At 54.1% G+C, this 24,335-nt stretch overlaps 1 protein-coding gene across 1 annotated transcript in view; it reads left to right on the top strand.

Moving 5' to 3' along the window:
- Positions 1–22,187, top strand: part of LOC116938407 (uncharacterized) — a 60,444-nt gene extending 38,257 nt beyond the window's left edge. The window contains exon 10 of the mRNA XM_076063460.1: positions 22,066–22,187. Coding sequence (XP_075919575.1) covers positions 22,066–22,187 — 122 coding nt within the window. The remainder of the gene's footprint in view (positions 1–22,065) is intronic.
- The last annotated feature ends 2,148 nt before the right edge of the window (positions 22,188–24,335 follow it).

The raw sequence follows: 24,335 nt of genomic DNA, 5'->3' as shown, positions 1-24,335 counted from the left end.
GTTGGATGGGTGAGTGAGTGGGCGGGTGAGTGAGTGGATGGGTGAGTGGATGGGTGAGTGGGTTGGTGGGTGAGTGGGTGGGTGAGTAGATGGTTGAGTGGGTGGGTGGGTGAGTGGGTGGATGGGTGAGTGAGTGAGTCAGTGGGTGGGTGGGTGGGTGAGTGAGTGAGTAGGTGGATGTATGAATGAGTGGGTGAGTGAGTGGGTGGATGAGTGAGTGGATCGGTGAGTGAGTGGGTTGGTAGATTGTTGAGTGAGTAGATGGATTGGTGGATGAGTGACTGAGTGGGTAAGTAGATGGTTGAGTGGGTGGGTGGGTGGGTGAGTGAGTAGGTGAGTGGGTGGGTGAGTGAGTGGATGGGTGAGTGGATGGATGGGTAGGTGGGTGGGTGGGTGGCTGGTTTGGCGAGGGCTGCGCCCACCTCTGCCCCGTGTGCCACCCGGACACCGCCTGCCACCCCGAGGACGGCACCTGCCCACACTGCCCGCCCGGCTACACGGGGCCCAGGTGGGTGGGTGGGTGAGTGGGTGGGTGAGTGGGTGGGTGAGTGGGTGGGTGAGTGGGTGGGTGGGTGAGTGAGTGGGTGGGTGGGTGAGTGGGTGGGTGAGTGGGTGGGTGGGTGGGTGAGTAGATGTTGAGTGGGCGGGTGGGTGAGTGGATGGGTGAGTGGATGGGTGAGTGGATGGGTGAGTGGATGGATGGGTGGGTGAGTGGATGGATGGATGGGTGGGTGAGTGAGTGGGTGGGTGAGTGGGCAGGTGAGTGGGTGAGTGAGTGAGTCAGTGGGTGGGTGAGTGAGTGGGTGGGTGGGTGAGTGGATGTATGGATGGATGGGTGGGTGAGTGGGTTGGTGGGTGGGTGAATCGATGGTTGCGTGAGAGGATTGGTAAATTATTGAATGAATGGGTGGATTGATGGGTGGAAGGTTGAGTGAGTAGATGGATGCATGAATGAGTGAGTGAGTGGGTGGATGGGTGAGTGTGATGGATGGATGGGTGGGTGAGTCGATGGTTGAGTGAGTGGATTGGTAAATTATTGAGTGAGTGGGTGGGTGGATGGATGGGTGGATCGGTGAGTGAGTGAGTAGGTGGATGTATGAATGAGTGGGTGAGTGAGTGAGTGGGTGGATGAGTGAGTAGATCGGTGAGTGAGTGGGTTGATAGATTGTTGAGTGAGTAGATGGATTGGTGGATGAGTGACTGAGTGGGTAAGTAGATGGTTGAGTGGGTGGGTGAGTGGATGGGTGAGTGGGTGGATGGGTGAGTGGATGGATGGGTGGGTGAGTAGGTGGGTGAGTGAGTGGGTAGATGGGTGAGTGGGTGGGTGAGTGGGCGGGTGAGTGGATGGATGGTAGGGTCAGTGGGTGGATGGATGGATGGGTGAGTGGATGGATGGATGGGTGAGTGGGTGGATGGGTGAGTGGATAGATGGATGGGTGGGTGAGTGGGCGGGTGAGTGGGTGGGTGGGTGAGTGGGTGGGTGAGTGGATGGGTGAGTGGATGGATGGGTGGGTTGGTGGGTGAGTGGGTGAGTAGATGGTTGAGTGGGCGGGTGGGTGAGTGGATGGGTGAGTGGATGGGTGAGTGGATGGATGGGTGGGTGGGTGAGTGGATGAATGGATTGGTGGGTGAGTGAGTGGGTGGGTGAGTGGATGGGTGAGTGAGTGGATGGGTGAGTGGATGGGTGAGTGGGTGGATGGGTGAGTGGATGGGTGGGTGGGTGAGTGAGTAGGTGGGTGAGTGAGTGGGTAGATGGGTGAGTGGATGGATGGATGGGTGGGTGAGTGGGTGGGTGAGTGAGTGGGTGAGTGGTTGGATGGGTGAGTGAGTGGGCGGGTGAGTGAGTGGATGGGTGAGTGGATGGGTGAGTGGGTTGGTGGGTGAGTGGGTGGGTGAGTAGATGGTTGAGTGGGTGGGTGGGTGAGTGGGTGGGTGGGTGAGTGAGTGAGTCGGTGGGTGAGTGGGTGAGTCAGTGGGTGGGTGAGTGAGTGGGTGGATGAGTGGGTGGGTGAGTGAGTGGGCGGGTGAGTGGGTGAGTCAGTGGGTGGGTGAGTGAGTGGGTGGGTGAGTGGGCGGGTGAGTGGGTGAGTGGGTGAGTGGGTGGGTGGATGGATGGGTGGGTGAGTCGATGGTTGACTGAGTGGATTGGTAAATTATTGAGTGAGTGGGTGGGTGGATGGATGGATGCATGAATGAGTGGGTGAGTGAGTGAGTGAGTGGATCGGTGAGTGAGTGGGTTGATAGATTGTTGAGTGAGTAGATGGATTGGTGGATGAGTGACTGAGTGGGTAAGTAGATGGTTGAGTGGGTGGGTGGGTGGGTGAGTGGGTGGGTGGGTGGGTGGGTGGGTGAGTGGGTGGGTGGGTGGGTGAGTGGGTGGGTGGGTGGCTGGTTTAGCGAGGGCTGCGCCCACCCCTGCCCCGTGTGCCACCCGGACACCGCCTGCCACCCCGAGGACGGCACCTGCCCACACTGCCCGCCCGGCTACACGGGGCCCAGGTGGGTGGGTCGGTGGGTGGGTGGGTGAGTGGGTGGGTGGGTGGGTGAGTGAGTGGGTGGGTGTGTGAGTGGATGGATGGGTGGGTGGGTGATTGAGTAGGTGGGTGAGTGAGTGGATGGGTGAGTGGATGGATGGATGGGTGAGTGGGCGGGTGAGTGGGTGGGTGGGTGAGTGGGTGGGTGAGTGGATGGGTGAGTGGATGGATGGGTGGGTTGGTGGGTGAGTGGGTGAGTAGATGGTTGAGTGGGCGGGTGGGTGAGTGGATGGGTGAGTGGATGGGTGAGTGGATGGGTGAGTGGATGGATGGGTGGGTGAGTGGATGGATGGATTGGTGGGTGAGTGAGTGGGTGGGTGAGTGGATGGGTGAGTGAGTGGATGGGTGAGTGGATGGGTGAGTGGGTGGATGGGTGAGTGGATGGGTGGGTGGGTGAGTGAGTAGGTGGGTGAGTGAGTGGGTAGATGGGTGAGTGGATGGATGGATGGGTGGGTGAGTGGGTGGGTGAGTGAGTGGGTGAGTGGTTGGATGGGTGAGTGAGTGGGCGGGTGAGTGAGTGGATGGGTGAGTGGATGGGTGAGTGGGTTGGTGGGTGAGTGGGTGGGTGGGTGAGTGAGTGAGTCGGTGGGTGAGTGGGTGAGTCAGTGGGTGGGTGAGTGAGTGGGTGGATGAGTGGGCGGGTGAGTGAGTGGGTGGGTGAGTGGGTGAGTCAGTGGGTGGGTGAGTGAGTGGGTGGGTGAGTGGGCGGGTGAGTGGGTGAGTGGGTGAGTGGGTGGGTGGGTGGGTGGATGGGTGGGTGGGTGAGTCGATGGTTGACTGAGTGGATTGGTAAATTATTGAGTGAGTGGGTGGGTGGATGGATGGATGCATGAATGAGTGGGTGAGTGAGTGAGTGAGTGGATCGGTGAGTGAGTGGGTTGATAGATTGTTGAGTGAGTAGATGGATTGGTGGAGGAGTGACTGAGTGGGTAAGTAGATGGTTGAGTGGGTGGGTGAGTGGGTGGATGGGTGAGTGAGTGAGTCAGTGGGTGGGTGGGTGAGTGAGTGAGTAGGTGGATGTATGAATGAGTGGGTGAGTGAGTGGGTGGATGAGTGAGTGGATCGGTGAGTGAGTGGGTTGATAGATTGTTGAGTGAGTAGATGGATTGGTGGATGAGTGACTGAGTGGGTAAGTAGATGGTTGAGTGGGTGGGTGGGTGGGTGGGTGAGTGAGTAGGTGAGTGGGTGGGTGAGTGGGTGGGTGGGTGGGTGGGTGAGTGAGTAGGTGAGTGGGTGGGTGAGTGGGTGGGTGAGTGAGTGGATGGGTGAGTGGGTGGGTGGGTGGCTGGTTTGGCGAGGGCTGCGCCCACCCCTGCCCCGTGTGCCACCCGGACACCGCCTGCCACCCCGAGGATGGCACCTGCCCACACTGCCCGCCCGGCTACACGGGGCCCAGGTGGGTGGGTGGGTGGGTGAGTGAGTGGGTGGGTGAGTGGGCGGGTGAGTGGGTGGGTGGGTGGGTGAGTGAGTGGGTGGGTGAGTGGATGGATGGGTGGGTTGATGGGTGAGTGGGTGAGTAGATGGTTGAGTGGGCGGGTGGGTGAGTGGATGGGTGAGTGGATGGGTGGGTGGGCGAGTGAGTGGTTGGATGGGTGAGTGAGTGGGTGGGTGAGTGAGTGGATGGGTGAGTGGATGGGTGAGTGGGTGGATGGGTGAGTGGGGGGATGAGTGAGTGAGTGGGTGAGTGAGTAGGTGCATGAGTGAGTGGGTGAGTGAGTGGGTGGGTGAGTGGATGGGTGAGTGGATGGATGGGTGGGTGAGTCGATGGTTGAGTGAGTGGATTGGTAAATTATTGAGTGAATGGGTGGATTGATGGGTGGAAGGTTGAGTGAGTAGATGGATGCATGAATGAGTGAGTGGGTGGATGGGTGAGTGTGATGGAGTGATGGGTGGGTGAGTGGATGGATGGATGGGTGGGTGAGTCGATGGTTGAGTGAGTGGATTGGTAAATTGAGTGAGTGGGTGGATGGATGGGTGGATCGGTGAGTGAGTGAGTAGGTGGATGGATGCATGAATGAGTGGGTGAGTGAGTGAGTGGGTGGATGAGTGAGTGGATCGGTGAGTGAGTGGGTTGATAGATTGTTGAGTGAGTAGATGGATTGGTGGATGAGTGACTGAGTGGGTAAGTAGATGGTTGAGTGGGTGGGTGGGTGAGTGGGTGGGTGGGTGGGTGAGTGGGTGGGTGGGTGGGTGAGTGGGTGGGTGGGTGGGTGGGTGGGTGAGTGGGTGGGTGGGTGAGTGGGTGGGTGGGTGGCTGGTTTAGCGAGGGCTGCGCCCACCCCTGCCCCGTGTGCCACCCGGACACCGCCTGCCACCCCGAGGACGGCACCTGCCCACACTGCCCGCCCGGCTACACGGGGCCCAGGTGGGTGGGTGGGTGGGTTGGTCAGTGGGCGGGTGAGTGAGTGGGTGGGTGGGTGAGTGGGTGGTTGAGTCAGTGGGTGGGTGGGTGGGTGAGTGAGTCAGTGGGTGGGTGAGTGAGTGAGTCAGTGGGTGGGTGAGTGAGTGGGTGGGTGAGTGGGTGGGTGATTGGATGTATGGATGGATGGGTGGGTGAGTGGGTGGGTGGGTGAGTCGATGGTTGAGTGAGTGGATTGGTAAATTATTGAGTGAATGGGTGGATTGATGGGTGGATGGTTGAGTAAGTAGATGGATGCATGAGTGAGTGAGTGGGTGGATGGGTGAGTGTGATGGATGGATGGGTGGGTGAGTGGATGGATGGATGGGTGGGTGCGTGGATGGATGGATGGGTGAGTCGATGGTTGAGTGAGTGGATTGGTAAATTATTGAGTGAGTGGGTGGATGGATGGATGGGTGGATGGTTGAGTGAGTGAGTAGATGGATGGATGCATGAATGAGTGGGTGAGTGAGTGAGTGAGTGGATCGGTGAGTGAGTGGGTTGATAGATTGTTGAGTGAGTAGATGGATTGGTGGATGAGTGACTGAGTGGGTAAGTAGATGGTTGAGTGGGTGGGTGGGTGAGTGAGTAGGTGAGTGGGTGGGTGAGTGAGTGGATGGGTGAGTGGATGGATGGGTAGGTGGGTGGGTGGGTGGCTGGTTTGGCGAGGGCTGCGCCCACCCCTGCCCCGTGTGCCACCCGGACACCGCCTGCCACCCCGAGGACGGCACCTGCCCTCACTGCCCGCCCGGCTACACGGGGCCCAGGTGGGTGGGTGGGTGGGTGAGTGGGTGGGTGAGTGGGTGGGTGAGTGGGTGGGTGAGTGAGTGGGTGGGTGAGTGGGTGGGTGAGTGGATGGGTGAGTGAGTGGGTGGGTGAGTGAGTGGGTGAGTGAGTGGGTGAGTGAGTGGGTGGGTGAGTGGGTGGGTGAGTGAGTGAGTGGGTGGGTGAGTGGATGGATGGGTGGGTTGGTGGGTGAGTGGGTGGGTGAGTAGATGGTTGAGTGGGCGGGTGGGTGAGTGGATGGGTGAGTGGATGGGTGAGTGGATGGATGGGTGGGTGAGTGGATGGATGGATGGGTGGGTGAGTGAGTGGGTGGGTGAGTGGATGGGTGAGTGAGTGGATGGGTGAGTGGATGGGTGAGTGGGTGGATGGGTGAGTGGATGGGTGGGTGGGTGAGTGAGTAGGTGGGTGAGTGAGTGGGTAGATGGGTGAGTGGATGGATGGATGGGTGGGTGGGTGGGTGAGTGGGTGGGTGAGTGAGTGGGTGAGTGGTTGGATGGGTGAGTGAGTGGGCGGGTGAGTGAGTGGATGGGTGAGTGGATGGGTGAGTGGGTTGGTGGGTGAGTGGGTGGGTGGGTGAGTGAGTGAGTCGGTGGGTGAGTGGGTGAGTCAGTGGGTGGGTGAGTGAGTGGGTGGATGAGTGGGCGGGCGAGTGAGTGGGTGGGTGAGTGGGTGAGTCAGTGGGTGGGTGAGTGAGTGGGTGGGTGAGTGGGCGGGTGAGTGGGTGAGTGGGTGGGTGGATGGGTGGGTGAGTCGATGGTTGACTGAGTGGATTGGTAAATTATTGAGTGAGTGGGTGGGTGGATGGATGGATGCATGAATGAGTGGGTGAGTGAGTGAGTGAGTGGATCGGTGAGTGAGTGGGTTGATAGATTGTTGAGTGAGTAGATGGATTGGTGGATGAGTGACTGAGTGGGTAAGTAGATGGTTGAGTGGGTGGGTGGGTGGGTGAGTGGGTAGGTGGGTGGGTGAGTCGATGGTTGAGTGAGTGGATTGGTAAATTAAGTGAGTGGGTGGATGGATGGGTGGGTGGTTGAGTGAGTGAGTTAATAGATTTTTGAGTGAGTAGATGGATTGGTGGATGAGTGACTGAGTGGGTGGGTGGGTAAGTAGATGGTTGAGTGGGTGGGTGAGTGGGTGGGTGAGTGGGTGGGTGCATGGGTGGGTGGGTGAGTGGGTGGGTGGTTGAGTCAGTGGGTGGGTGGGTGAGTGAGTGAGTGAGTGGGTGAGTGAGTAGGTGCGTGAGTGAGTGGGTGAGTGAGTGGGTGGGTGAGTGGGTGGGTGGGTGGGTGAGTCGATGGTTGAGTGAGTGGATTGGTAAATTATTGAGTGAGTGGGTGGATGGTTGAGTGAGTGAGTTGATAGATTGTTGAGTGAGTAGATGGATTGGTGGATGAGTGACTCAGTGGGTGGGTGGGTAATTTACCAGTGGGTGGGTGCGTGGGTGGGTGGGTGAGTGGGTGGGTGCGTGGGTGGGTGGGTGTGTGGGTGGGTGGGTGAGTGGGTGGGTGAGTAGATGGTTGAGTGGGTGAGTGAGTGGATGTATGGGTGGGTAGGTTAATGGATGTATGGGTGGATTAGTGAGTTATTGGGTGGCTGATTGAGTGCGTGGGTGGGTTAGTGGGTTGCTGGGTGGGTGAGTGGGTTGGTGGGTAACTAGTGTGGGTGAGTGTGTAGGTGAGTGGGGAGCGGTGGGTGTAGCGGTTAGCGCTATGCTGCGCTAGGAACCCGGCGACCCGAGTTCGATTCCCGCTCACGGCCAACACCACCAGTGACGATTATCTGAACCGGTCCTGGGCCTCCCCTAGGTCGACTCAGCCGCAAATGAGTACCTGGAGAGACAAAGGCGGCCGGGCGGGGGGGGCGTGGTGCTGGCCACCCACTCCCTCGTGTGCCACAGATCCGGTAGCCTTCATAGGTGCTGCTACTCGCTCACAGCACTTGCCCCTCTGTTACAGGCTACACGGGGGATCTTTGTCTTTGTGTGAGGAGTGTGGGTAGGTGAGTGACGTGGTGATTGAGGGACGCGGTGAGGACTTGGTGAGTGACGTGGTGAGTGAGTGACGCAGTGACTTGGTGAGTGACGTGGTGAGTGACTTGGTGAGTGACGTGGTGAGTGACTTGGTGAGTGACGTGGTGAGTGACGTGATGAGTGAGTGACTTGGTGAGTGACGTGGTGAGTGACTTGGTGAGTGACTTGGTGAGTGACGTGGTGAGTGAGTGACGCAGTGAGTGACTTGGTGAGTGACGTGGTGAGTGACTTGGTGAGTAACGTGGTGAGTGAGTGACGCAGTGAGTGACGCAGTGAGTGACGTGGTAAGTGACTTGGTGAGTGAGTAACTTGGTGAGTGAGGTGGTGAGTGACTTTGTGAGTGACTTGGTGAGTGACTTGGTGAGTGACTTGGTGAGTGACTTGGTGAGCCGCTCCCCTCTCACCCTGTAGGTGTGACTCCCCGTGGTGAGTGAGTGACGCGGTGAGTGACGCGGTGAGTGACTTGGTGAGTGAGTGACTTGGTGAGTGACTTGGTGAGTGACTTGGTGAGCTGCTCCCGCCTCACCCTGTAGGTGTGACGCACCGTGGTGAGTGAGTGACTTGGTGAGTGACGTGGTGAGTGACGTGGTGAGTGATGTAGTGAGTGACGTGGTGAGTGACGTGGTGAGTGACGTGGTGAGTGACGTGGTGAGTGACTTGGTGAGTGACGTGGTGAGTGAGTCACGTGGTGAGTGACTTGGTGAGTGAGTGACTTGGTGAGTGACTTGGTGAGTGACGTGGTGAGTGACTTGGTGAGTGAGTGACTTGGTGAGTGACTTGGTGAGTGACTTGGTGAGTGAGTGACGTGGTGAGTGAGTGACGTGGTGAATGACTTGGTGAGTGACTTGGTGAGTGAGTGACTTGGTGAGTGACTTGGTGAGTGACTTGGTGAGTGACTTGGTGAGCTGCCCTCACCCTCACCCTGTAGGTGTGACTCCCCATGCCCTCCGGGTTGGTTTGGTCCACGCTGCTCGCTGCTCTGCCCGGACTGCTTCAACGGCTCCTGCGACCCTGCGAGCGGGGGGTGTCGCTGTCCCCCAGGGCTCAGCGGGGCCAGGTCCACCATCACTACCACCACTACCACTATTACCACTACCACCACCACTACCATCACTACCACCAGTACACTACCACCACTACCACCACCACTACCACCACTAAACTACTATCACTACCACTACTACCACTACTACCACCACTACCACTACTACTACCACTACTACCACTACTGCCACCACCACTACCACCACTACACTACTATCACTACCACTACTACCACTACTACCACCACTACTACTACCACTACCACCACTACCACTACTACACTACTATCACTACCACCACTACCACCAGTACACTACCACCACTACCACCACCACTACCACTACTACCACTACTACCACCACTACTACTACCACTACCACCACTACTACACTACTATCACTACCACCACTACCACCACTACCACCAGTACACTACCACCACTACCACTACTACCACTACTACTGCCACCACTACTACTACCACTACCACCACTACTACCACCACTGCTACTACCATTACTACCACCACTGCCACTACTACCACTACTACCACCACTACCACTACTACCACCACTATCACTACCACTACCACCACTACCACCACCACTACCACCACTACCACTACTACCACTACTGCTACCACTACTACCACTACCACCACTACTACCACCACTACCACTACTACCACCACTACTAATACCACCACTACCACTACTACCATCACTACTACACTACCACCACCACTACTACCACCACTACTACTATCACTACTACCACCACTACCACCACCACCACACTACTACCACTACACTACCACCACTACCACCACCACTACTACCACTACTACTACCACTACTACTACCACCACTACTACTACCACTACCACCACTACTACTACCACCACTACTACTACCACTACTACCACCACTACCACTACTACCACTACCACCACTATCACTACCACTACCACCACTACTACCACCACTACCACCACTACCATCACTACTACCACTACTACCACTACCACCACTACTAATTCCACCGCTACTACCACCACTACTACACTACCACCAATATCACCACCACTACTACCACCACTACTACCACTACCACCACTACCACCACTACTACACTACCACCACCACTACTACCACCACTACCACCACCACAACCACCACCACTGTGTGTGTGTGTACTGTGTGTATACTGTGTATACTGTGTGTGTTCTGTCTGTGTGTGTGTATATACTGTGTATACTGTGTGTGTTCTGTCTGTGTGTGTGTATACTGTGTATGCTATGTGTGTATACTGTGTGTATACTCTGTGTGTGTATCCTGTGTGTATACTGTGTGTGTATATACTGTGCGTATACTATGTGTATGCTGTGTGTGTGCATGCTGTGTGTGTATACTGAGTATACTGTGTGTGTGTATGCTGTGTGTATGCTGTGTGTGTATTCTCTGTGTGTGCTGTGTGTGTACTGTGTGTGTGTATATTGTATAAAACTGCGTGTATATGCTGTGTGTGTATACTGTGTGTGTATGCTGTGTGTGTATGCTGTGTGTGTATACTGTGTGTGTATGCTGTGTGTGTATATATACTGTGTGTATATACTGTGTGTAAGCTGTGTGTGTATATCCTGTGTGTGTATGCTGTGTGTTTGTATATGCTGTGTGTATGCTGTGTGTGTATATATATACTGTGTGTGTGTGCTGTGTGTGTATGCTGTGTGTGTATACTGTGTGTATGCTGTGTGTGCTGTGTGTGTATACTGTGTGTATGCTGTGTGTGCTGTGTGTGTATACTGTGTGTGTACGCTGTGTGTATGCTGTGTGTGTGTATATACACTGTGTATACTGTGTGTATATACTGTGTGTGTATGCTGTGTGTATACTGTGTGTGTCTATACTGTGTGTGTGTATACTTTGTGTATACTGTGTGTGCTGTGTGTGTGTATACTGTGTGTGTGCTGTGTGTGTGCTGTGTGTATGCTGTGTGTGTATACTGTGTGTATACTGTGTGTGTATATAATGTGTGTGTGCTGTGTGTATACTGTGTGTATGCTGTGTGTGTATACTGTGTGTGTATACTGTGTGTGTGCTGTGTGTGTGCTGTGTGTATGCTGTGTATACTGTGTGTGTATACTGTGTGTGTATATTTTGTGTATACTGTGTGTCTACTGTGTGTGTGCTGTGTGTGTGTATACTGTGTGTGTGCTGTGTGTGTATACTGTGTGTGTGCTGGGTGTGTGTGTATGCTGTGTGTGTGCTGTGTGTGTGTATGCTGTGTGTATGCTGTGTGTGTGCTGTGTGTGTATACTGTGTGTATACTGTGTGTATGCTGTGTGTATATGCTGTGTGTATATACTGTGTGTGTATATACTGTGTGTGTATGCTGTGTGTGTGCTATGTGTGTATACTGTGTGTATACTCTGTGTGTGTATCCTGTGTGTATACTGTGTGTGTATATACTGTGCGTATACTATGTGTATGCTGTGTGTGTGCATGCTGTGTGTGTATACTGTGTATACTGTGTGTGTGTATGCTGTGTGTATGCTGTGTGTGTATTCTCTGTGTGTGCTGTGTGTGTGTACTGTGTGTGTGTATATTGTATAAAACTGCGTGTATATGCTGTGTGTGTATACTGTGTGTGTATGCTGTGTGTGTATGCTGTGTGTGTATACTGTGTGTTTATGCTGTGTGTGTATATATACTGTGTGTATATACTGTGTGTAAGCTGTGTGTGTATATCCTGTGTGTGTATGCTGTGTGTATACTGTGTGTGTCTATACTGTGTGTGTGTATACTTTGTGTATACTGTGTGTGCTGTGTGTGTGTATACTGTGTGTGTGCTGTGTGTGTGCTGTGTGTATGCTGTGTGTGTATACTGTGTGTATACTGTGTGTGTATATAATGTGTGTGTGCTGTGTGTATACTGTGTGTATGCTGTGTGTGTATACTGTGTGTGTATACTGTGTGTGTGCTGTGTGTGTGCTGTGTGTATGCTGTGTATACTGTGTGTGTATACTGTGTGTGTATATTTTGTGTATACTGTGTGTCTACTGTGTGTGTGCTGTGTGTGTGTATACTGTGTGTGTGCTGTGTGTGTATACTGTGTGTGTGCTGGGTGTGTGTGTATGCTGTGTGTGTGCTGTGTGTGTGTATGCTGTGTGTATGCTGTGTGTGTGCTGTGTGTGTATACTGTGTGTATACTGTGTGTATGCTGTGTGTATATGCTGTGTGTATATACTGTGTGTGTATATACTGTGTGTGTATGCTGTGTGTGTGCTATGTGTGTATACTGTGTGTATACTCTGTGTGTGTATCCTGTGTGTATACTGTGTGTGTATATACTGTGCGTATACTATGTGTATGCTGTGTGTGTGCATGCTGTGTGTGTATACTGTGTATACTGTGTGTGTGTATGCTGTGTGTATGCTGTGTGTGTATTCTCTGTGTGTGCTGTGTGTGTGTACTGTGTGTGTGTATATTGTATAAAACTGCGTGTATATGCTGTGTGTGTATACTGTGTGTGTATGCTGTGTGTGTATGCTGTGTGTGTATACTGTGTGTTTATGCTGTGTGTGTATATATACTGTGTGTATATACTGTGTGTAAGCTGTGTGTGTATATCCTGTGTGTGTATGCTGTGTGTTTGTATATGCTGTGTGTATGCTGTGTGTGTATATATATACTGTGTGTGTGTGCTGTGTGTGTATGCTGTGTGTGTATACTGTGTGTATGCTGTGGGTGCTGTGTGTGTATACTGTGTGTATGCTGTGTGTGCTGTGTGTGTATACTGTGTGTGTACGCTGTGTGTATGCTGTGTGTGTCTATATACACTGTGTATACTGTGTGTATATACTGTGTGTGTATGCTGTGTGTATACTGTGTGTGTCTATACTGTGTGTGTGTATACTTTGTGTATACTGTGTGTGCTGTGTGTGTGTATACTGTGTGTGTGCTGTGTGTGTGCTGTGTGTATGCTGTGTGTGTATACTGTGTGTATACTGTGTGTGTATATAATGTGTGTGTGCTGTGTGTATACTGTGTGTATGCTGTGTGTGTATACTGTGTGTGTATACTGTGTGTGTGCTGTGTGTGTGCTGTGTGTATGCTGTGTATACTGTGTGTGTATACTGTGTGTGTATATTTTGTGTATACTGTGTGTCTACTGTGTGTGTGCTGTGTGTGTATACTGTGTGTGTGCTGTGTGTGTATACTGTGTGTGTGCTGGGTGTGTGTGTATGCTGTGTGTGTGCTGTGTGTGTGTATGCTGTGTGTATGCTGTGTGTGTGCTGTGTGTGTGTATGCTGTGTGTGTATGCTGTGTGTATATACTGTGTGTGTATGCTGTGTGTATACTGTGTGTATACTGTGTATATACTGTGTGTGTGCTGTGTGTATACTGTGTGTGTATACTGTGTGCGTGTATGCGAAATGTGTGCTGTGTGTGTGTATGCTGTATGTGTATACTGTGTGTGTATACTGTGTGTGTGCTGTGTGTATAGTTTGTGTGTATACTGTGTGTGTGTGTGTGTGCTGTGTGTGTATACTGTGTGTGTGCTGTGTGTGTGTATACTGTGTGTATGCTGTGTGTATATGCTGTGTGTATATACTGTGTGTGTATATACTGTGTGTGTATGCTGTGTGTGTGCTGTGTGTGTGTATACTGTGTGTGTATGCTGTGTGTGTGCTGTGTGTGTGTGTGTGCTGTGTGTGTGTATGCTGTGTGTATATACTGTGTGTATATACTGTGTGTGTATACTGTGTGTGTGCTGTGTGTATACCGTGTGTATGTGCTGTGTGTGTGCTGTGTGTGTGTATATACTGTGTGTATACTGTGTATATACTGTGTATATACTATGTGTGTATGCTGTGTGTATACTGTGTGTGTGCTGTGTGTGTGTATACTGTGTGTATATACTGTGTATATACTGTGTGTGTATACTGTGTGTGTGTATGCTGTGTGTGTGTATGCTGTGTGTGTGCTGTGTGTGTGTATACTGTGTATATACTATGTGTGTATACTGTGTGTATACTGTGTATGCTGTGTGTGTGCTGTGTGTGTGTATACTGTGTATATACTATGTGTGTATACTGTGTGTATACTGTGTATGCTGTGTGTGTGCTGTGTGTGTGTATACTGTGTATATACTGTGTGTATACTGTGTGTGTATGCTGTGTGTATACTGTGTGTGTACTGTGTGTGTGCTGTGTGTATATACTATGTGTGTATACTGTGTGTATGCTGTGTGTATGCTGTGTGTATACTGTGTGTGTGCTGTGTGTGTATACTGTGTGTATATACTGTGTGTGTATATACTGTGTGTGTATATACTGTGTGTATACTGTGTGTATATACTGTGTGTGTATATACTGTGTGTATATACTGTGTGTGTATATACTGTGTGTATGCTGTGTGTGTATGCTGTGTGTGTGTGTGCTGTGTGTGTGTATACTGTGTATATACTATGTGTGTATACTGTGTATGCTGTGTGTGTGCTGTGTGTGTGTATACTGTGTATATACTGTGTGTATACTGTGTGTGTGTGCTGTGTGTGTGTGCTGTGTGTGTGTGCTGTGTGTGTGCTGTGTGTAGCTGTAACGAGTCGTGCGCTCTGGGTTGGTTTGGCGCTGGCTGTGTCAACCTCTGTGAGTGCCGCTCTGGGTCGTGCGACGCCGCTACGGGGGCCTGCCTGCTGTGTGAGTCTCACACACACACACACACGGGTGGGTGGGTGGGTGAGTGAGTGGGTGGGGGGTGAGTGGGTGGGTGAGTGAGTGGGTGGGTGGGTGAATGAGTGGGTGAGTGAGTGGGTGAGTGGGTGGGTGGGTGGGTGAGTGGGTTGGTGGGTGAGTGAGTGAGTGGGTGGAGGGTGAGTGTGTGTGTGAGTCTCACACACACACATGGGCTGGAGAAGATATGGAGCTGAGGGGTGGGTGGGTGGGTGGGTGAGTGGGTGAGTGAGTGGGTGGGTGGGTGGGTGAGTGGGTGGGTGGGTGGGTGGATGGGTGGGTGAGTGGGTGGGCGGGTGAGTGGGTGGGTGGGCGGGTGGGTGAGTGGGTGGGTGGGTGGGTGAGTGGGTGGGTGGGTGAGTGGGTGGGTGGGTGAGTGAGTGAGTGGGTGAGTGAGTGAGGGGGTGGGTGGGTGGGTGAGTGAGTGGGTGAGTGAGTGAGTGGGTGGGTGGGTGAGTGAGTGAGTGAGTGGGTGGGTGGGTGGGTGAGTGAGTGAGTGGGTGGGTGAGTGAGTGAGTGGGTGAGTGGGTGGGTGAGTGGGTGGGTGAGTGGGTGGGTGGGTGGGTGAGTGGGTTGGTGGGTGAGTGAGTGAGTGAGTGGGTGGAGGGTGAGTGTGTGTGTGTGAGTCACACACACACACACGGGCTGGAGAAGATATGGAGCTGAGGGGTGGGTGAGTGGGTGGGTGGGTGAGTGGGTGGGTGGGTGAGTGAGTGGGTGGGTGGGTGGGTGAGTGAGTGGGTGAGTGAGTGAGTGGGTGGGTGAGTGAGTGGGTGGGTGGGTGGGTGAGTGGGTGGGTGAGTGAGTGGGTGGGTGGGTGAGTGAGTGGGTGGATGGGTGGGTGAGTGAGTGAGTGAGTGGGTGGGTGAGTGGGTTGGTGGGTGAGTGAATGAGTGGGTGGAGGGTGAGTGTGTGTGTGAGTCTCACACACACACACACGGGCTGGAGAAGATATGGAGCTGAGGGGTGGGTGGGTGAGTGGGTGGGTGGGTGGGTGAGTGGGTGGTTGGGTGGGTGGGTGGGTGAGTGGGTGGGGGGGGTGAGTGGGTGGGTGGGTGGGTGAGTGAGTGGGTGGGTGGGTGGGTGAGTGAGTGAGTGGGTGAGTGAGTGAGTGGGTGGGTGAGTGAGTGGGTGAGTGGGTGGGTGAGTGGGTGAGTGGGTGGGTGAGTGAGTGGGTGGGTGGGTGGGTGAGTGGGTGGGTGAGTGAGTGGGTGAGTGGGTGAGTGAGTGAGTGGGTGGGTGAGTGAGTGAGTGGGTGAGTGAGTGGGTGGGTGGGTGAGTGAGTGGGTCAGTGAGTGAGTGAGTGGGTGGGTGGGTGGGTGAGTGAGTGGGTGAGTGGGTGGGGTGTGTGTGTGTGAGTCTCACACACACACACACGGGCTGGAGAAGATATGGAGCTGAGGGGTGGGTGAGTGGGTGGGTGGGTGAGTGAGTGAGTGGGGGGTGAGTGGGTGGGTGGGTGGGTGAGTGAGTGGGGGGTGAGTGAGTGGGGGGTGAGTGAGTGAGTGAGTGGGTGGGTGGGTGGGTGAGTGAGTGGGTGAGTGAGTGGGTGGGTGGGAGAGTGGGTGAGTGAGTGAGTGAGTGGGTGAGTGGGTGGGTGGGTGAGTGAGTGGGTGAGTGAGTGAGTGAGTGGGTGGGTGAGTGAGTGAGTGAGTGGGTGGGTGGGTGGGTGAGTGAGTGAGTGGGTGGGGGGTGAGTGGGTGGGTGGGTGGGTGAGTGAGTGGGGGGTGAGTGAGTGAGTGGGTGGGTGGGTGAGTGAGTGGGTGAGTGAGTGAGTGGGTGGGTGGGTGGGTGAGTGAGTGGGTGGGTGGGTGGGTGAGTGAGTGAGTGAGTGGGTGAGTGGGTGGGTGGGTGAGTGGGTGAGTGAGTGAGTGGGTGGGTGGGTGGGTGAGTGAGTGAGTGGGTGGGTGGGTGGGTGAGTGAGTGAGTGGGTGAGTGGGTGGGTGGGTGGGTGGGTGAGTGGGTGAGTGAGTGAGTGAGTGGGTGGGTGGGTGGGTGAGTGAGTGGGTGAGTGGGTGGGGTGTGTGTGTGTGAGTCTCACACACACACACGGGCTGGAGAAGATATGGAGCTGAGGGGTGGGTGAGTGGGTGGGTGGGTGAGTGAGTGAGTGGGGGGTGAGTGGATGGGTGGGTGGGTGGGTGAGTGAGGGGGGGGTGAGTGAGTGAGTGGGTGGGTGGGTGGGTGAGTGAGTGGGTGAGTGAGTGAGTGGGTGGGTGGGTGAGTGAGTGAGTGGGTGGGTGGGTGGGTGAGTGAGTGAGTGAGTGGGTGAGTGGGTGGGTGGGTGGGTGAGTGAGTGGGTGAGTGAATGAGTGAGTGGGTGGGTGGGTGGGTGAGTGGGTGGGGTGTGTGTGTGTGAGTCTCACACACACACGGGCTGGAGAAGATATGGAGCTGAGGAGTGAGTAGGTGGGTGGGTGAGTGAGTGGGTGAGTGAGTGAGTGGGTGAGTGAGTGGGTGAGTGAGTGAGTGGGTGGGGGGTGAGTGGGTGGGTGAGTGGGTTGGTGGGTGGGTGAGTGAGTGAGTGGGTGTGGGGTGAGTGTGTGTGTGTGTGAGTCTCACACACACACACACGGGCTGGAGAAGATATGGAGCTGAGGGGTGGGTGAGTGGGTGGGTGGGTGGGTTGGTGGGTGGGTGGGTGAGTGAGTGAGTGGGTGAGTGAGTCAGGGGGTGGGTGGGTGAGTGAGTCAGGGGGTGGGTGGGTGAGTGGGTGGGGGGTGAGTGGGTGGGTGGGTGAGTGGGTGAGTGAGTGAGTGAGTGGGTGGGGGGTGAGTGGGTGGGTGGGCGAGTGAGTGGGTGAGTGAGGGAGTGGGTGGGTGAGTGGTTTGGTGGGTGGGTGAGTGAGTGAGTGGGTGGAGGGTGAGTGTGTGTGTGTGTGTCTTACACACACACACGGGCTGGAGAAGATATGGAGCTGAGGGGTGAGTGAGTGGGTGGGTGGGTGGGTGAGTGAGTGAGTGGGTGAGTGAGTGGGTAAGTGGGTGGGGGGTGAGTGGGTGGGTAGGTGGGTGAGTGAGTGGGTGAGTCGGTGAGTGAGTGGGTGGGGGGTGAGTGGGTGGGGGGTGAGTGGGTGGGTGGGTGGGTGAGTGGGTTGGTGGGTGGGTGAGTGAGTGAGTGAGTGGATGGGGGGTGAGTGTGTGTGTGAGTCTCACACACACACGGGCTGGAGAAGATATGGAGCTGAGGGGTGGGTGAGTGGGTGGGTGGGTGGGTGAGTGAGTGAGTGGGTGGGTGGGTGGGTGAGTGGGTTGGTGGGTGGGTGAGTGAGTGAGTGGGTGAGTGAGTCAGGGGGTGGGTGGGTGAGTGAGTGAGTGGGTGAGTGAGTGAGTGGGTGGGGGGTGAGTGGGTGGGTGAGTGAGTGGGTGGGTGGGTGGGTGAGTGGGTGAGTGAGTGGGTGAGTGAGTGGGTGGGGGGTGAGTGGGTGGGTGGGTGGGCGAGTGAGTGGGTGAGTGAGTGAGTGGGTGGGTGAGTGAGTGAGTGGGTGGGTGAGTGGTTTGGTGGGTGGGTGAGTGAGTGAGTGGGTGGAGGGTGAGTGTGTGTGTGTGTCTTACACACACACACACGGGCTGGAGAAGATATGCAGCTGAGGGGTGGGTGAGTGGGTGGGTGGGTGAGTGAGTGGGTGGGTGGGTGAGTGAGTGGGTAAGTGAGTGAGTGGGTGGGTGGGGGGTGAGTGTGTGTGTGTGTGAGTCTCACACACACACACACGGGCTGGAGAAGATATGGAGCTGAGGGGTGAGTGAGTGAGTGAGTGGGTGGGTGGGTGAGTGAGTGGGTGAGTGAGTGAGTGGGTGGGGGGTGAGTGGGTGGGTGGGTGGGTGAGTGGGTTGGTGGATGGGTGAGTGAGTGAGTGAGTGGGTGGGGGGTGAGTGTGTGTGTGTGAGGCTCTCACACACACACACACGGGCTGGAGAAGATATGGAGCCGAGGGGTGGGTGAGTGGGTTGGTGGGTGAATGAGTGAGTGGGTGGGTGGGTGAGTGGCACGGGCGAGAGAAGAGATGGAGTGATGGATGAGTGAGTGTGTGGGTGAGTGAGTGAGTGAGTGGGTGAGTGGGTGGGTGGGTGGGTGAGTGGGTGAGTGAGTGGGTGAGTGAGTGAGTGAGTGGGTGAGTGAGTGGGTGAGTGAGTGGGTGAGTGAGTGGGTGAGTGAGTGGGTGAGTGGCACAGGCGAGAGAAGAGATGGAGTGATGGATGATTGAATGGGTGGGTGAGTGAGTGGGTTGGTGGGTGAGTGGGTTGGTGGGTGAGTGGGTGAGTGAGTGGGTGAGTGAGTGAGTGGCTGAGTGGCACGTGCTAGAGAAGAGATGGAGTGATGTGGTACGGGAGGACGTGGAGCTGAGTGGACTTGCCGATGACTGGTACCAGCGGTGTCAAGATTGGCCTCTGTGGAGGATGCTCGTGAAGGACGCTATTGGGCAGTTGGAGGCAGTCGCCCTCCAACAACAACGGAGGGCGGAGGAGCGACGCTCAGAACAACGAGCGGAGCGCCGGGTGGCTAAAGCACAGCAGGTTGGCACAGTAGGGGGCACAGGTGGTGCACCAGCCAGTCGTCTCAGTCAGTCGACCCGTGGCACCTGGGTCTGCCCCGTGACCTCCTGCCCGCGGGCGTTCGACACTTCACGTGGCCTCAAGGTGCACATGGCCTGGCACAAGCGTCGTGGTGACGTCACCGCCACTTATTGGAGAATGGCGGTTGTTGTTGTTGTTGTGTGCGCGTACGTGCGTGCGTGTGCATGTATGTGTGTGTACGTGTGTATGAGCGTGTGTGTGCGTGTACGTGTGCGTGTATGTACGTGTATGTACGTGTGTGTGCGTGTACATGTGTATGAGCGTGTACGTGTGTATGAGCGTGTGTGCGTGTATGCGTGTGTGTGCATGTACGTGCGTGTGTGTACGTGTGTATGAGCGTGTGTGTACGTGCGTGTACATGTGTATGAGCGTGTGTATGAGCATGTGCGTGTGTGCATGCGTGTGTGCATGCGTGTATGAGCGTGTGTGTGTGTACGTGCGTGTGCGTGCGTGTATGAGCGTGTGTGTGTGTATGTGCGTGTTTGTGCGTGTGTGTGCGTGTACGTGTGTATGAGCGTGTGCGTGTGTGCGTGTACATCTGTATGAGCGTGAGTGTGTGTACGTGCGTGTGTGTGTATGACCGAGTGCGTGTACGTGCGTGTGTATGAGCGTGTGCGTGCGCATGCGTGCGCGTACGTGTGTATGAGTGTGTGTGCGTGCGTGTGTGTGTGTGTATGAGCATGTGTGCGTGCACGTGCGTGTGTGTATGAGTGCGTGTGTGTGTGTATAAACGTGTGCGTGCGCGTACATGTGTGTATGAGCGTGTGTATGAGTGTGTGTATGAGTGTGTGCGTGTACGTGCGTGTGTGTGTATATGAACGTGTGCGTGTACGTGCGTGTGTGTATGAACGTGTGCATGTACGTGCGTGTGTGTATGAACGTGTGCGTGCGTGTGTGTGTGCATGAATGTGTGCGTGCGTGTGTGTGTATGAACCTGTGCGTGTATGTGTGTATGAACGTGTGTGTGCGTGTGAACGTGTGTGTGTGTATGAACGTGTGCGTGCGTTTGTGTGTATGAACCTGTGCATGTACGTGTGTATGAACGTGTGCGTGCGTGTGTGTGTGAACGTGTGTGTGTATGAACGTGTGTGTGTGTGTATGAACGTGTGTGTGTGTACGTGCGTGTGTGTGTGTGTATGAACGTGTGTGTGTGTATGAACGCGTGCGTGTGTGTGTGTGTATGAACGTGTGCGTGCGCGTACATGTGTGTATGAGCGTGTGTATGTGCGTGTGTATGAGTGTGTGCGTGTACGTGCGTGTGTGTGTATATGAACGTGTGCGTGTACGTGCGTGTGTGTGTGTGCATGAATGTGTGCGTGCGTGTGTGTGTATGAACCTGTGCGTGTATGTGTGTATGAACGTGTGTGTGCGTGTGAACGTGTGTGTGTGTATGAATGTGTGCGTGCGTGTGTGTGTATGAACCTGTGCGTGTACGTGTGTATGAACGTGTGCGTGCGTGTGTGTGTGAACGTGTGTGTGTATGAACGTGTGTGTGTGTATGAACGTGTGTGTGTGTATGAACGTGTGTGTGTATGAACGTGTGTGTGTATGAACGTGTGCGTGCGTGTATGAACCTGTGTGTGCGTGTGTATGAACCTGTGTATGTGTGTGTATGAACGTGTGTGTGTATGAACGTGTGCGTGTGTGTGTGTATGAACGTGTGTGTGTGTGTATGAACGTGTGTGTGTATGAACGTGCGTGCGTGTGTGTGAACGTTTGTGTGTGTGTATGAACGTGCGTGTGTGTGTATGAACGTGCGTGTGTATGAACGTGCGTGTGTGTGTATGAACGTGCGTGTGTATGAACGTGCGTGTGTATGAACCTGTGTATGTGTGTGATCGTGTGTGTATGAACGTGTGTGTGTGTGTATGAACGTGTGTGTATGAACGTGTGTGCGTGTGTATGCACGTGTGTGTGTGTATGAACGTGTGTGTGTGTGTATGAACGTGTGTGTGTGTATGAACGTGTGTGTGTGTATGAACGTGTGTGTGTGTATGAACGTGTGTGTGTATGAACGTGTGCGTGCGTGTGTGTATGTATGTGTGTATGTATGTGTGTATGTATGTGTGTGAATGTACGTGTGTGTGAACATGTGTGTGTGTGTATGAACGTGTGTGTGTGTGTATGAACGTGTGTGTGTGTATGAACGTGTGTGTATGAACGTGTGTGTGTGTATGAACGTGTGTGTGTGTATGAACCTGTTTATGTGTGTGTGTATGAACGTGTGTGTGTGTATGAACGTGTGTGTGTATGAACGTGTGTGTGTGTGTGTGAACCTGTGTATGTGTGTGAACGTGTGTGTGTGTGTATGAACGTGTGTGTTTGTGTGTGTGTATGAACGTGTGTGTGTATGAACGTGTGTGTGTATGAACGTGTGTGTGTGTGTGTATGAACGTGTGTGTGTATGAACATGTGTGTGTATGAACGTGTGTGTGTGTATGAACGTGTGTGTGTATGAACGTGTGTGTGTGTATGAACGTGCGTGCGTGTGTGTGTATGAACGTGTGTGTGTATGAACCTGTGTATGTGTGTGAACGTGTGTGTGTATGAACGTGTGCGTGTGTGTGTATGAACGTGTGTGTGTATGAACGTGTGTGTGTATGAACGTGTGTGTGTATGAACGTGTGCGTGTGTGTGTGTATGAACGTGTGTGCGTGTGTATGAACGTGTGTGTGTATGAACGTGTGTGTGTATGAACGTGTGTGTGTATGAACGTGTGCGTGTGTGTGTGTATGAACGTGTGTGCGTGTGTATGAACGTGTGTGTGTATGAACATGTGTGTGTGTATGAACGTGTGTGTGTATGAACGTGTGTGTGTGTGTGTATGAACGTGCGTGTGTGTGTGTGTATGAACGTGTGTGTGTGTATGAACGTGTGTGTGTGTGAACCTGTGTGTGTGTGTGTGTATGAACGTGTGTGTGTGTGTGTATGAACGTGTGTGTGTGTGCGTGTGCGTGCGTGCAGACTCGCGCAGCCACTTGGGGCTGCTGGGGGTGGCGGCCCTGCTGCTGCTGCTGCTGCTCCTCCTGGCGGGCAGCGCCTGCCTGTGCGTGGGCAGCGAGCACAGGCGCCAGCGCACCACGTGAGCCACACACACCACACACGCACCACACACACACCACACACACACTATAACACACACCACACACGCACCACACACGCACCACACACGCACCACACACACACCACACACGCACTATAACACACACCACACACGCACCACACACGCACCACACACGCACCACACACGCACCACACACACCACACACGCACCACACACGCACCACACACACACCACACACGCACTATAACACACACCACACACGCACCACACACGCACCACACACGCACCACACACACACCACACACACCACACACACACCACACACGCACCACACACGCACTGGCACCTCGCACCACACACGCACCACACACGGACCACACACGCACCACACACGCACTATAACACACACCACACACACACCACACACACACCACACACATCCCACACACACACCACACACGCACCACACACGCACCACACACGCACCACACACGCACCACACACACACCACACACGCACCACACACACACCACACACGCACCACGTGAGCCACACACACCACACACGCACCACACACGCACCACACACGCACCACACACGCACCACACACACACCACACACGCACCACACACGCACCACACACGCACCACACACACACACCACACGCACTGGCACCTCGCACCACACACGCACCACGCACGCACCACACACGCACTGGCACCTCGCACCACACACGCACCACACACGCACCACACACGCACCACACACGCACACCACACACGCACCACACACGCACACCACACGCACTGGCACCTCGCACACGACACGCACCACACACGCACCACACACGCACTGGCACCTCGCACCACACTCTACACCACACACGCACCACACACGCACACCACACACGCACCACACACGCACGGGCACCTCACACAGCACTGGCACCTCGCACACACACGTGGCGGAGCGCGGGGTGCTGTGTGCGGTGTGCGGTGTCTGTAGTGTGGTGTGTATAGTGAGTATGGTGTGTATAGTGTGGTGTGTATAGTGTGTGTGGTGTGTATAGTGTGGTGTGTATAGTGAGTGTGGTGTGTATAGTGTGGTGTGTATAGTGTGGTGTGTATAGTGTGTGTGGTGTGTATAGTGAGTGTGGTGTGTATAGTGTGGTGTGTATAGTGAGTGTGGTGTGTATAGTGTGGTGTGTATAGTGAGTGTGGTGTGTATAGTGAGTGTGTATAGTGAGTGTGGTGTGTATAGTGTGGTGTGTATAGTGTGGTGTGTATAGTGTGGTGTGTGTAGTGAGTGTGGTGTGTATAGTGTGGTGTGTATAGTGAGTGTGTATAGTGAGTGTGGTGTGTATAGTGTGGTGTGTATAGTGTGGTGTGTATAGTGTGGTGTGTATAGTGTGGTGTGTATAGTGAGTGTGGTGTGTATAGTGTGGTGTGTATAGTGTGGTGTGTATAGTGAGTGTGGTGTGTATAGTGTGGTGTGTATAGTGTGGTGTGTATAGTGTGGTGTGTGTAGTGTGGTGTGTGTAGTGTGGTGTCTGTAGTGTGGTGTGTATAGTGTGGTGTGTATAGTGTGGTGTGTATATTGTGGTGTGTATAGTGTGGTGTGTATAGTGTGGTGTGTATATTGTGGTGTGTATAGTGTGGTGTGTATAGTGTGGTGTGTATAGTGTGGTGTGTATAGTGTGGTGAGTATAGTGTGGTGTGTATAGTGTGGTGTGTATAGTGAGTGTGGTGTGTATAGTGAGTGTGGTGTGTATAGTGAGTGTGGTGTGTATATAGTGTGGTATGTATAGTGAGTGTGTATAGTGTGGTGTGTATAGTGAGTGTGTATAGTGAGTGTGTATAGTGAGTGTGTATAGTGAGTGTGTATAGTGAGTGTGGTGTGTATAGTGTAGTGTTTATAGTGAGTGTGGTGTGTATAGTGTGGTGTCTGTAGTGTGGTGTGTATAGTGAGTGTGGTGTGTATAGTGTGGTGTCTGTAGTGTGGTGTGTATAGTGTGTATAGTGTGGTGTGTATAGTGAGTGTGCTGTGTATAGTGAGTGTGGTGTGTATAGTGAGTGTGGTGTGTATAGTGTGGTGTGTATAGTGTGGTGTGTATAGTGAGTGTGTATAGTGTGGTGTGTATAGTGAGTGTGTATAGTGAGTGTGTATAGTG

This window comes from Petromyzon marinus, unplaced genomic scaffold (assembly GCF_048934315.1).
Source record: "Petromyzon marinus isolate PM22_M1 ecotype Great Lakes invasive population unplaced genomic scaffold, UKy_Petmar_22M1.pri1.0 PM_Scaffold_129, whole genome shotgun sequence".
Classification (NCBI taxonomy): domain Eukaryota; kingdom Metazoa; phylum Chordata; class Hyperoartia; order Petromyzontiformes; family Petromyzontidae; genus Petromyzon; species Petromyzon marinus.
The sequence above is the reverse complement of the archived record's forward strand: the minus strand, read 5'-3'. Positions and strand labels throughout refer to the sequence as shown.